General features: G+C 40.0%; 2 protein-coding genes across 2 annotated transcripts in view; one reads left to right on the forward strand and one right to left on the reverse strand.

Moving 5' to 3' along the window:
* Positions 1 to 1,814: 1,814 nt before the first annotated feature.
* Positions 1,815 to 11,933, reverse strand: IFIT5 (interferon induced protein with tetratricopeptide repeats 5). The gene is made up of 2 exons (XM_027528934.1): positions 11,600 to 11,933; positions 1,815 to 4,792 (listed from the first exon to the last, which is right to left on the reverse strand). Exons 1-2 carry the CDS (start codon positions 11,602 to 11,604, stop codon positions 3,349 to 3,351), a joined length of 1,449 nt encoding a protein of 482 aa, XP_027384735.1. The 5' UTR covers positions 11,605 to 11,933; the 3' UTR covers positions 1,815 to 3,348.
* The window catches only part of LIPA (lipase A, lysosomal acid type), a 128,903-nt gene continuing 127,280 nt past the window's right edge, over positions 11,680 to 13,302 (forward strand). Inside the window, exon 1 of the mRNA XM_027528938.1 lies at positions 11,680 to 11,911. The gene's annotated coding sequence lies outside the window, so the exon portion shown is untranslated. The remainder of the gene's footprint in view (positions 11,912 to 13,302) is intronic.

Below are 13,302 nucleotides of genomic sequence, written 5' to 3' on the forward strand. Positions count from 1 at the left end.
CTTCCAGGGAAGTCAACTTTGTCTTCATTCCTGGCTTTCTGGGTCAGCTGTGTCTCATGCCTAACTAATGAACGTTGTCTCTCTCTCTTTGGCCAGGATGACTTATTTGAAAATGGTTATATAAGCCAAGATGGCCCTATCAGAGCAAACCTGGCATTCTCAGATGGTTGTGGGAGGAGATGCGCACTTTTCCACTGCATAGAGACAAGAGTACATGTGTCTTCCATACGAGGATCACAGTTATTTTTCTCAGAATAGAGCCAAATTTGATAACTCAGTACTGAGGAGAGACTGCGACTTTGTCTTGATTACACTGTTTTGAGATCAAGCCTTGTTGGAAAACATGATGTACTGGTTTTTATTAAAGACAGCTTAACCTGGGTTTTCTATTATCTGTTCTGTTATTTGCAATGGATAGCATATTAGATACAAACATTTCCTCAACAATTTCTTGAAGAGATATGGATCATCTGAATTGAAGTGTTAAATGCTACCAAGTAACATAAAACACTTTCAAAAGCCAAATGCTCAGGGTTAGGATATGAAAGACATGTCTTAAAATGGCGTGTGTGGAAAAAACTACACGTAAGTAGGTAGTAAGTGGATATTATTTTGCCTAAATTAATATACATATAATCCCTAGAAAAAACAGACAAGGGATCATTCTACCAGAGTCCTAAAGCCTCATTTTGGTTATGAAGTTAAACCCAGGCAAAGGATAAGGACAATTTGGACAGAATTCAAAATAACCATGAGGAAGAGATTTCAATATGTCTTATGAGCGTGGGTGGAAGAAAACTGCATGTTTAACTTAAATTTAAGTTTCAGGGACACATGGCGATAGTCTTCAATTACTTTAAGATATATGTAGTAGACATTTGGTTTTTGGCTATTCAGCATTACTTGACTTCCAACAATAGCCATATGTATTTGGTGATTTATTTGTCCCTGCAAATTTATCTGAAATTAGTGCTGTCCCTGGACTATTAAATTACATCGGCCACTATATTCTCATTTTTGCTTAGGTCATTTTAGCTGAGTTTTCTGATTTGCAATCAAGAGTTTTAACTACTGCAAAATCTCTAGGAAGGCTTAGATCTCTGAGGTCCCTATAGACCAAAATGTGTAGACTACAGGCTAGACGTCTCTTGTTAAATGGAAGAAACAAATTTCAAAGAATAAGGACTATCTGAAGATGAAATTGGGGCTTCCCTGGTGGCTCAAAGATGAAATTATCATTTAGGAAGGTAATTCAGTATTCAAAATTTGATGGTTAATTAATAAAGGTGAAGTTTGAGGTCTTTTTTAAAAAATGAGTCTATGAAAGTATCTCTACATACTTACAAATTTTAAGTAGGTAAGCACAATTATTGACAAAATTTAAAGTTAATTAATTTTAGGTTAATAGAGTTGTATTTTTCATATGATTTTGTACTGATTTTACATTTTCTTAGTATGTTATGCTTCTTATATAGTTCAAAATTTTTGTATCTAGTGGATTTTAAAGTCATTTAATAGACCTAAAAGTCTAATGTTTAGATATAGAGGTTTATAGTTGTATCTTTGTTTTGATATCACAAATGTAATTTTATTCACTGTGAAGTCTCTACTTGGGAACACAGCCTTAATCATAGTATTGTTCTCTATGGGAAAACTGACTTACTGCAAAATAAAACATTTGCTACAAAACAGGCCAAATACTTCTACTGATAGGTTAGGACTTCAGTCCTAAATTACTGAAATACATAAAATCATTCCTTGCCTATTCTTCCTTCTTGAATAAACAAAACAGCAAAATAAAAACAGCAGGGACGTAAGTAAAACAAACATTAAAAATTTTAATTTATGAGATACACTGAAGTATTTAGGTATGTTTGAATATGCATAGAAAAAATATCTGGAAGGATACATATCAGATTATTAACAGTTTACCTTGGGCATGTGGAATTGGGGTAGGGTGAAGACAGTGCTCTTATTTTTAAATTCTTACACTTCTGTATTTTGTGAAATTGTACAATGAGAATTTATTAATTTTATAATAATGAAAACCATAATAGAAATTTAAAAAATAAACATAGTAAGAAAAAGTGAAAAACACACACATATATACAATAGTTTTAAGAGCTTCATTGGAGGTACAGAGAATTAAATCATATGGCACATTTCCCCACTAATACTGTGGTGGTAAATATAACTGCATACTTTTAGCAACATCTCAATTTTAAAAGTCCTCTGGGATAAGAGCCCTTAAGCAGTGACCCTTCAAGGTGAATATTAAAACTGAAAACAGGGTTTAACTGTTTCTAGAGGATCTACAGGAAAACATGTCAATCTGAAAACTTCAGACAAAAGGAAAAGCTTCACAGAAGTAACTCTGGAATACTAAAACAGCTAACCAAAGGCCAGAAATGACCCAGTTCAGACCCAAAACTAAATCACTGAAGTCTTGGTAATCTAGGGAAACAGGTTAGGGGTATCTATTTTACCCATTTGTTTATTATTTCTCCCAAATTTTCAATTGGTCTGCTTTTTAATCTCAATTTTACCCTAAAAATACTGCAATTTTAATGGGAAGGAATTAAATTAATTCCATCTAATTAGCTTTAGGTTTATTCTTCCAGTTAAAACAACTAGAAAAAACTGAGACTAATGATTTTCCCATCCTTGTTTTTTCTCATCACTATTTCTAGCTACTTGATGAACATTCTGGGAGTTAATACTTTGGATTTCTCATGAGTCCCTGAAGTTCTGTATTTGGGAAGATCTTTTCTCTCATGTTCTAATTTTTCCTCCTTTTATTGAAGTCATCAGGGATGACAAACTTATTATTATAAACTTTTTTCTTCCAACAAAGAGGATTCTTTAGATAACTATCAGGCTTGTGGTTAAATATCCTCATCAAAGTCAGAACATCTGTAACTTGGAAGTTTCCATCTTTGCAAGCTACAAGTTAAGTGCTTAACTGATATAATTTTGCACTCCTGAAAGAGTGCTCATGACTTAGGTGTCAAAAGCTTGTGTAGGATTAAACTTAGGCATACATATGGAAAATCTGACAAAACTTAATCAGAAATTATAAATAGCACAGATAAAGGATATAAAGTCATCATGACCATATGATTTTTAAAAGCTACAACAGCTGAAATTTTGCTGTTTCTCAATGGAAATTTTTTTAAAAAACAACAAAAGATTCATCATCATGTATATAAAGTATTTAGCATGATGCCAGGTACACAGTAACCATTCAATAAAAGTGAGGTCTAAATGAACAATGGATTAAAGCAATAAACAAAAATATAAGAACGCAAAAAGGAGAGAAAAGCTTAGAACTAATTTCCTAGTGTGTACTTAAATGGAAAGTCGAAGCTCACAGAGAGCAGTAAGAAATTCTGCATTTTCTGGATCTATCTTTTGGGCCCTTTCATAGTACTCAGCTGCTTGCCTCTTTTCTCCCTCTAGCTTGTAAACAAACCCTAGGGCACTTAAACTCTGCACATCTGAAGCATTGTACCCAAGTCTCTTAGTAGCCAATTTCTTCAGAGCACTTGTCAGTTTAGGACGCAAAGATGACCTGTCTTTGACCTTTAAGGCTTCTAAATAATGGTGGATGGCAGTATTTTCTGATTTTCGGTGAAATTCCTGAAAGCGGCCATAGTGGTAGTGGATCTGATGTTTGTGATCATCAGTTATGTTCTCCAGACGAAGAGCTTTCTGAAAAATGTCTTCAGCATTGCTATACTGGCCTCCCTCAGCATACATGTTGGCCAGGTCCGTGTAGGCAAATGCAAACATAGAGTCTCGCTCCACGGCTGCTTTGAAATGAGATATAGCCGAGGTAATCAGCTCATCAACTTTCAGTTTATCCTTTCCTTTAGGTCTGTTGCGAGTGGCCTTCTTGATTTGGATCATTTGTGCCCTATAGCAAAGTCCCATTTGGTGATGCAAGAAAGAAGAGGTTGGTGTCACCTCCAAGGCCTTTTTCAAAAGTTCTAGAGCTTTGTCCCAGGAATTTTTTCTCCTATAGAATTTGGCTGCATAACGAAGGACATAAGGTTGGGCTGATATCTGGTCCAGGATTTCTTCAATATACTTTTCCCCCTCAGCTTCTGCATGCACATCTTGAAGCTTCAGTGCGAGAAAAACCTTAATGTAGGAATTATCTGGGTTCAGGGTGACAGCTTTCCTCAGGGGGCCCAGAGAAAAGCTTTTTATAGACCCTTCTCTGTCAGAATCATCCAGCCGATACACTGTGATGGCATAGCCGATGTTAAATTCTGGATTGTCTGGTTCTGCTTCCAGAGCCTTCTCAAAAGCGGCTTTAGCCTTTTGGTAATATTTTCCTCCAAATTTCAAGAGTGCCCATCCTTTCTCACAGTCAATCTCTGGACGCTCCAACTTGTAGTCAGAAGGACTAGACAATGTCTTGCAGACGCTCCCTATCTTGCCTATATACTTCTGGGCTTCTTTAAGCTGACCCATGTCATAGTAAACCCACGCATAGTTTCCCCAAGTGACCAGGCTTCGTACTCCTTCCTTGTCCGAGTGCTCTCGCCGTATGATTTCTTCCGCTTGTTTCAAGCACTTTAGCGCATCTTCATTTTGGCCCTTGAGGTGCTTCACGTACGCTAATAGGTTATAAAGAGTGAGTCTGGATTTTGTGGTAAGAAATTCAAGCTGTTGCCCAATAGTATCTTCTACATCAAACAGATCGATGTCTTCCTTAAGTAAATTCCATGTGAAGTGACATTCTAACTCCAAAAGAATGGTCTTCAAGCAGTCCTTAGGAATTTCACTGTTAAAGATAAAAACACTTTTTAATTTCTGAAGAAATAAAGAAAATAATAAATTTTTAAATCTTAAATACAGTTCTTTGCTTAACAACCTATTTTATCTACTTGATTTTATAGTTAAAGCACTAGGCTTCTGTAAGTTTATACTAGTTTCCTCTGTGTATACTTGTATTCTAGAAATATTCCATTAAATTCACATTATTTATTGCAAAATCAATTCTACAGAGAACAGTGTTTTCTATCTTACAAGGTATCTATTTCCTTTAGGCAGTCACTAACCCATATGGAACACCTGTTTTTAGAGAGGGGAATTTAAATTATTTTATTTACTAGCTTTGAAAATTAAGAATAATAGATATATACACAATAAATAACATAAAAATTTCATCTCTGTATTATGAATAGTGAAGGAAAAGAGGAGAAAGTGAAAAATAAGAAAAAGAAAAAACTGAAGGAGAGAGCGAAGCCACATGAATACATAAGTTTTGCAGAAAAACAAAGGGAACTCCACACAGAAAAAAAGCAGAGTCAGATAGGAACAGGTACACCAAGAGATGGGAGGAAGTATACGTTTGAGAAATAACAAAGATTTAGAGAAAATGGGGAAAAGGCAAAAGGAGGCTTAGTAGGTTTTAATGTTAAGTGCCACATCCTTCTGACCTTTAGGGTTGTGGGCAACAATAAAGACTGTCACCTATTACTGCCCTTAATGTTCGTCACAAATATTTGTTAAACTCCCTTTGTAAAACATAGTGTAATTTCTTCAGGGCCTAGTTTCATCTCTGAAACCAGGAAGATGAAGAGGAAGGGGTTAGGAAATATTTACTCATTACTGATAGGCTTCTATGCCCAAGATCTTCTGAATAACCCTGGAGGTGTAACTGTGAATAAGACACAGGCCTACTTATACACAGCTTATAAGTACACAGCCAATTACAAATCAGCATTCCAATACAGTGCCATGGAAGTGACTCGGGAAGGGCACACAGTCCAGATGTAGACATCTGTGGCTTTCATTTGGCGGAGCAACATCTCCCCCTCGTCTCAATCCATGTGATTTGAGACAGGCTGCCTACACTTCCTCCAGCGTGTGAAGGCACACAGTATTCCAGCCATTCCCTGGCCTCAGTGATTTATTCAGATTTATTCAATTAAAACATAATTTTGCTGAAATGGGGCTTTGCGGGAACTCTCTCTCTTCCAAAAATTTTAAGCTGGTAGAATACAAGCTGGAGTTGCTGGTGGCCATCTTTCCAAATCCTTGGGGACAGCCTGCCTAAGAGAGACTCAAACACAGAGGAAAACAGAGCTTGGGAACAAAGACAGATTGCTTGTGATGCTGACTAAATTCCTGAAATCAGGTATTGCCTGGATCACCCTGTCAATCCCTGTACTTCTACCTTTTTAAGGAAATAATCTCTCTTTTCTTAAGCCAGTATGAACTGGATTTCTCCTGTCTGAAGCTGATTAATATACCTAATTTTGTTTGTTTTGCTTATGGTAGTGCTGAGGCAGTCAGGAAAGACTTTCTAAATCTAGTATTGGGCATAATTAAGGGTCACAAGAAATTTACAGAACAAAGCTGCTTAAGGCTTCTCTCGAAGAAGGAAATGTTCTAATTATTGGATGAACAGTGTGTGTGTATTTATTTCCCTTTCTGTTGCACACAGGACCCTTTCCCTTATATATATGTATGCATATTTGTATAAATGTTTATGAGAACTATAGTAATATTTCTATCAAGAAACATTTATTGATCACCTCATGTCATACATGCCAGGCAATATGCTAGTTGTAGTCGATATAGTAATGAGCAAGATAGAAAAAGGCCTTTTCTCCATGGTAATCCCATTATAGGAGAGGAAGGAACAATAGAGGTTGACAGAAAATAAACATGTAAACAAATCAACAGACAACAGAATTCCAGATATTAATAAGTGTTAAGAAAAAAATCAGAGTAATGGGATTATGTGGTGGTGTACTTTAATACACTTTAAATTCTCTCACTCTGTGAACTCTCCCTAGGAGAGTACTGTGCTTAGTTGCTCAGAGGTGTCCACCTCTTTGCCACCCTATGGACTTGTAGCCCGCCAGGCTCCTCTCTCATGGGGATTCTCCAGCTAAGAATACTGGAGTGGGCTGCCATGCCCTCCTCCAAGGGATCTTCTCAACCCAGGGATCGAACTCAGGTCTCCTGCACTGCAGGCGGATTCCTTACCATCTGAGCCACCAGGGAAGCCCTAGGAGAGTAGAGGGCATACTTATTCTCATAATTCTGGCCTTGGCTCAAATCTCAGCTCTTCAAAGAAGTTGACTCCTGACCACCATAGGTTAAACTGCATCTCCACCTTGCCTGACATTCTAAAGTCTAGTCTATCACGTTTTCCTGTTCTTCATGGCACTTTTATCAATATTTTCTGGGAGCTGAGGAGGAAGGGGAGTGGGCTTTGAATCAAAATGAGATTGAGGCTTTAAAATGAATTGGGCTGAGTTTCAGGAACTGGAAAGAGGCTGCCCTAATAGCCAAAAGTGGTTGAAGAGTTAGAGAACCGGGTTAATTAACAGAATTAGTAGTAGTGATCAGAAAAATAAAACCACTTCATATTTATAACCTAATAGTATACTTCATGAAATGTTTCCCAATTTTTATAAATACTAAATTTAAACATTAATAGCTTACTTAATAATATATTTAGATATTTAGTAGACATGTTCACTTATATTATTAATTTTATAATTTTTTTCTTATTTTCTTTCTTTTATCATCTGTGTATACATATAAACATATATATACAGGTCCCACATTTTAGCGATTGCAGGTTCTAGACCAGAGCTTTCCAACAGAACTTCCTGCCAAGATGGAAATGTTCTTATCTATGCTGTACAGTATGGTAGCCACTAGCCACACATGACCACTGATCACTTGAAATGGTGGCTAGTACAACTATGAACTGAAATTTTATATTTTATTTACTTTTAGTTAATTTAAATATTACATGACTAGTGGTTATTGTATGTGACAGGAGAGTTGAAGACACTGGGCCTATAGAGATTAATGCATAAGAAAACCTTAAGCTCGAAAGGTTAGACCTCTCCTTTAACTTGAAATTTTCCCCGTTTTATTCAAGGTGAAAAGCTAAATTAAATGGCAAACAAGGATATACTTGAGAAGAAAATTTTATGCATATGACCTAGGCTCACTACAGATTCAACTCAAAAGTACAAATGTTACACGTGTAACATATACTTCCAGAATCAGATGAGAGCTCAAAAAAAAAAACAAAACAGAAAAAAACCCAAACATCCCCCAAAACCATTCACTTGCCACACTACCCAAGCCAGGCAGAGTGCCAAGCAATTTACACAAATTATATTTACTTTTATAACTTCTTATTATTTTTACAATTTTATGGATGAGGACTGGGAAATAGAGTTTAAATTACATATCCAAGGTTATATACTATAAAGTGGCCAAGTACAGATTCAAAGTTACTTCTAATTCAAACAAAAGCTTATGCCTTTTAACCATAATACTATACAACATCTTTCATATAAAAATTGGAGTTCGTTTTAAAAAATGATTTGCTTTAAAATACAGGCTATGTCTAATGTATGTAAAATTCACTTTGCCTGGGAAGGACTTAGAAGAAAAACAGAGATTTTAGAGCAGCTTAAAGAGCGGGTAGAGGTTGTGTAACTGCTCATTGAGAAAGACATGCCAAACAGTTAAAAGTCTCGGGATAAGAAAACAATGGTTTCAAATATAAGCCCTCAATCTGAAGTCACAGCATTCTACATTGTTGGAATTATTTTGAGATGGAGCTCACTAGGACATGCTGTGGAGTGACAGAGAGGATTGATTATTTCAAGTAATAAAGGATCTGAGAAGAAATGTGTTAAAACTGATCTGAAGAAAGACTAAAAATCGTAGTTATCAAAGATATAATTATCATCATTATTAATGTAAGGAAATTAAAACATCTTTTTCCCCCATAAACCAGTTAAAGATATAGTATATGCTGATGATCTCCTAAGGTATGTCCTCTATCTCTGCTTCCTCCTGAATTCCAGACTTCTAGTTTTTAGTTTACATTTTCAATTAGAAGTTCAGTTGGGATCTCAAGTAAATATATTCATTACAGAAATCTGGGTTCCTTGAGTCTGTTCATACCTTAGTTTTCCCCACCTTTTTTTGGTACCTCTTAGTCCCACAGGCCAAATAACCTAGAAGTAATCTCTTGATTCCTCTTCTCTCAACCCCTCATCTAATCCAATGGGAAATTGTTAATTCTACCACCCAGATATATCAAATCCATCCACTTTTTCCCCCCATTTCCACTTCAATTTTCCTAGTCTAAAAGACTACTACCTTTCCTTTGAGCTGGGGTAAAAATCTGGTCTCCCTGTTTTTACTCTTGGTCCCCATATAATATTAGTAAACTTCTGAAAATGTAAACCAGGTTATGTCAGTCTTTTGGTTTAAAAACTCCCAATAGATTTGAAACCTTAATCTAGCCTTTGCCACGTCTTACAAGTCCCTAAAGATGCTAGATCTGTGTACCCACCCAACCATCTCTCCTTTCCTCCTCTTAATTGTGTTTTAGACATACTGACCTTCTTCCTATCTTGAACATATCAAGTTCAAAGACTTTTACACTTGTTTTTACTCTACTTGAGAAGCTCTGCTCCCAAATCCTTGTGTGACTAGCTCCTTCCTTTAACTTGGCTCAAAAATTTCCCTATCCAAGTGGCAATCTGTGGCAAAGGTATCTAAAACAACCCCCTCCATTCTTGGTCACTCTCTTAGCCCACTACACCATTTTATTTTCCTTATAGCTCTTACCACCTTCTGAATTATGTTATATATTCATTCATTTTTGGTTATTTATGTTGATTATTTACCCACTTATTTTTGGTTGTCTATTTCTCCCATTTAAATGAGAACAGGGACTTTGTTCTGGTTTGATTTTTTTCACCCGTGTGTCCCCAGAATCTATGATTTCCGTATATAAGAGGAGCTCAATAATAAATACTTGCAGAGTGAATGAATGAATGCAGTTATATACTGGTAGCTTCTGGCATTTTCAACCCAGAGGCATGAGCCTAGCATTAAAAAAAAAAAGCACCTGAATTTCAGATGAGGGAATTCCTGCTAGTTCTTTCCATCCTGCTACTGGTTCCAAACTTTCTGCCACTTCAGTCTTCCCTGTCCTATTTGTTTTTCCATCTTGGCATGCTCTCTGGCTCTCTGTTTAGATTTTGAAAATAGGTTTTGGACTAAGGTCCTAAGGTCCTGACTGGGAAACATGGTATGACTGTCCCTGGGTAGTTGTTCCTTTCTCTGGTGTAAATGCACCAAAATCATAGGCAAGACATGCCACGCCCTTAACAGCCTGCTCAGATCCACAATATGGGCTTACCAGCCTCTGCCCATCCACAGAGTGAAATGAACATCTGCCTCTGCCCAAGGTGGATGAGGAGGGAGGGCTGCCCAGGGATTGTCATGTGGTTGTGAGATCTCCAGGGGACATTCAGTCAGCCATGTAAGTGTCTTGCCTACACTCTATGGAATTTACGCACAACTGGGCACTATGACAAATTTTACTTTTTCAACTCTGTCTACTTACTATTTTAACTTTGTCTCTGGGAAGCTGGCAGAGAGAGGCTATTGTGTCTGAAGAGGCAACATTTATCTTTAGGCCATTTTGTGTGTGTGTGGTGGGGAGTTATTTTATTGTGTTTGTTTTTTTTTGCCAGGAAGGAGCAGTCTCATTTTCCTTGGTAGACAGTTAGTGCCCAGTGGGGTTCACCCCTCTTCATCCCATCCACCAGACACTCGCAGGGCACCATCGGCCTTTTCCTCCCTATACCTCCCACTTCCCTCCTTTCTTACAAAGGGTAGAAGTAAGGCATTTATTAAACAGTTTTATACCTAACAAAAGTCAACATGTGCAAATATATGCAGATGGGCATTCAGCTGAGCTGGGCATTCAGCAACAACCGCTTCCACAGTCCTAAGAGATGGATGCCATCACTTTTTACAGACAAGAAACAGCCTCACCGAGTTGAAGAAACTTTGCTTTGGGTCACCCAACTAGTAGGTGGTCGGAGTCAGGATTTAGAACAAAAGGCTGTAAGGCCTGCAGGAGCCCACCATCTGAACCTCCTCAGGCCTCAGCTTCCTAAATGCAGACCGTTCACCATCCCCGTGCAGGGCAGGGGACCAGATGAAAAGGGGTCAGCCAAGGACCCCCACCACAGGCCAGTCTCGGAAACGGAGAAAGAAAGCCCCACAAAACGGGGGATGGGGAGGAGCCGGAACAATCTGTCCACGGTACAAAGGAGGGGAAGTCAGACCCAAGAATCAAAAAGGCAAAATGGCAGAAGTGGACGCGTGTGACGCGAGGCTGCGGCCTGCGGGGACCTGCACCGCAGAAGCTCAGCACCGGCCCGGGGGCGGCGGCGACAGGAGCCGCAGGGAAGTGACAAGTCCCCGGGGCGCGTCGCCCCTGCGCCCCCACCCCCACCCCCGCCCCCCGACTCGGCCCGAGAGTCCGATCGCGGATGCCTGGGACTTGGCGGAAGGGTCCACTCGGCCACCCTCCCCCGCAGGCCCACCTTCAGCCGCCCCGGACCTGGACCGAGCTCCCAGCAGGGGAGCGCCCCCAACGCCGACGCCCGGCGGCCGGGCTCTGGGGCTCGGCCTTTTCAAGGGCCGCGGCGCTGCCCGGCAAACGGAACACGAGAGAATGGCGTGTAAAACAAAGGCCACAGGGAGTTGGGGAGGAGAGGCGGGGAGAAGCCCTTACCTCATGGTGGCTGGGCTCTGCTGCAGTGCCGGGAGGTGCAGGTCCCTTCGGGCTTTCTCCTCAGCCCTCTGCTCCTTTGCGGCTGAGCGGCGGCGCGCGTGCGTGTGCGTGGGCGCGCGGGCGAGGTGACCGCAGCGCTGCGTCCGCGCGCGAGGCCGGCCGTCTTTGTTAAAGGGCGGACAGGAGCGGGAAAGGGAAACTAGAAAGTGAATCTGATCCCCGACTAGGCGGAGTCCAGCTCCGGGAAACAGAAACTTCTGGAAGAGCTGAGTCGGGGCGCCCCCCGGCCGGGCTGAGGAACCGCTGTGAGAGGTTTGCGCAGCAGGGGGACGTTCCGGGTGGAATTTGCAGCTGGGCCTTGAGACTTTGGTCTTGGCTGCTCAGCTGCCTTCTGAGTCTACGTGCCTTAGCTTTTTGCGGGTGGTTGTTATTTGTTGGATTTTTTTTTTTTTTCCTTAGCTAAGATGACTGGAAATATTTCAGCGTTATTTTTGTTGGGTGGCACCGATGCTCTTTATAGCTTTGTGCATCCTAGGCTAAAACTCAAGTCTTGAGTTAACAAACACAAGTGCAATGCCGTGCATTTGTGCCGTGATTTTCACTGGGTAAACCTAGAGAAATTTGGGGGCCAAAACGTGTATATATTCAAAATTTTGGTAGCTATTCCAGGTTCCCTTTGCAAAGAGGTTTTTACACCCCACCCACAATTCTATGAAAATTCCCTTCCCTTCCATGCCCTTGACAACTGAGCTTCCTATAATAAGGTCCTATAATAATATAATAATAATCCTATAATAAGGTCCCATCTTTATGATGGAGTTGGCTTCCCCTGGTAGCTTAGATGGTAAAGAATCTGCCTTCAATACAGGAGACCTGGATTCGATTCCTGGGTAGGGAGGATCCCCAGTCGAAGGGAATGGCAACTCACTGCAGTATTCTTGCCTGGAGAATCCCCATGGACAGAGGAGCCCAGTCCATGGGGGTCACAAAGAGTCAGCCATGACTGAGCGACTAACACACACAACAAAGATGGGGTGGTTTGGAACCTAAGCAGAAAATATCGAATGCCCATACACTTTACCCCCTTCAAATTCACTCATTCGTTCTTTCAACACTTTTTTTTTTTTAATATTTATTTGGCTGCACTGGGTCTTGGTTGCAGCATTCAGGATCTCCAGTTGCAGGACGCAAACTCTCAGTTGCGGCATGTGAGATTGAGTTTCCTGACCAAGGATCGAACCCGGGTCCTCTGCATTAGGAGTGCGGAGTCTTAGCCACCAGGGAAGGCCCCTCAACACATTTTATTAAACAACTGCTAAGAGCTAGACATTGCTCAAGGCCCAGTCAATATAGCATGGAATAAAACAGACAAGGGACAAGCCCTCCTCCTTCCTCCCTCCTCGCCCAACACACTGTCTTCTGCATTTTGTTCCTGATTATGCACAGGGTGGAGATAGTTCTCAAACTTTGAGAAAAAGTGTTCATCATCACAAAGTTTAAAAGGCACAAGCTTATCACTTTTATGCCTTGGCAAAATGCCGTGCTGGGCACTTTGTTTTTCAAATGAATGGACAACAATGTACAGGTTTTGCTATGTGTCCGTTAGTTTAAATAATGCTGACTTTGGCTTTGCAAGAAAGGGGGGCTTATGCCTAAAGCCAGTTGTTGCTCCCTCAGAATTAAGTTCAGCGTGGCTAATTAAC

This window comes from Bos indicus x Bos taurus, chromosome 26 (assembly GCF_003369695.1).
Source record: "Bos indicus x Bos taurus breed Angus x Brahman F1 hybrid chromosome 26, Bos_hybrid_MaternalHap_v2.0, whole genome shotgun sequence".
In the NCBI taxonomy this organism is placed as follows: Eukaryota; Metazoa; Chordata; class Mammalia; order Artiodactyla; family Bovidae; genus Bos; species Bos indicus x Bos taurus.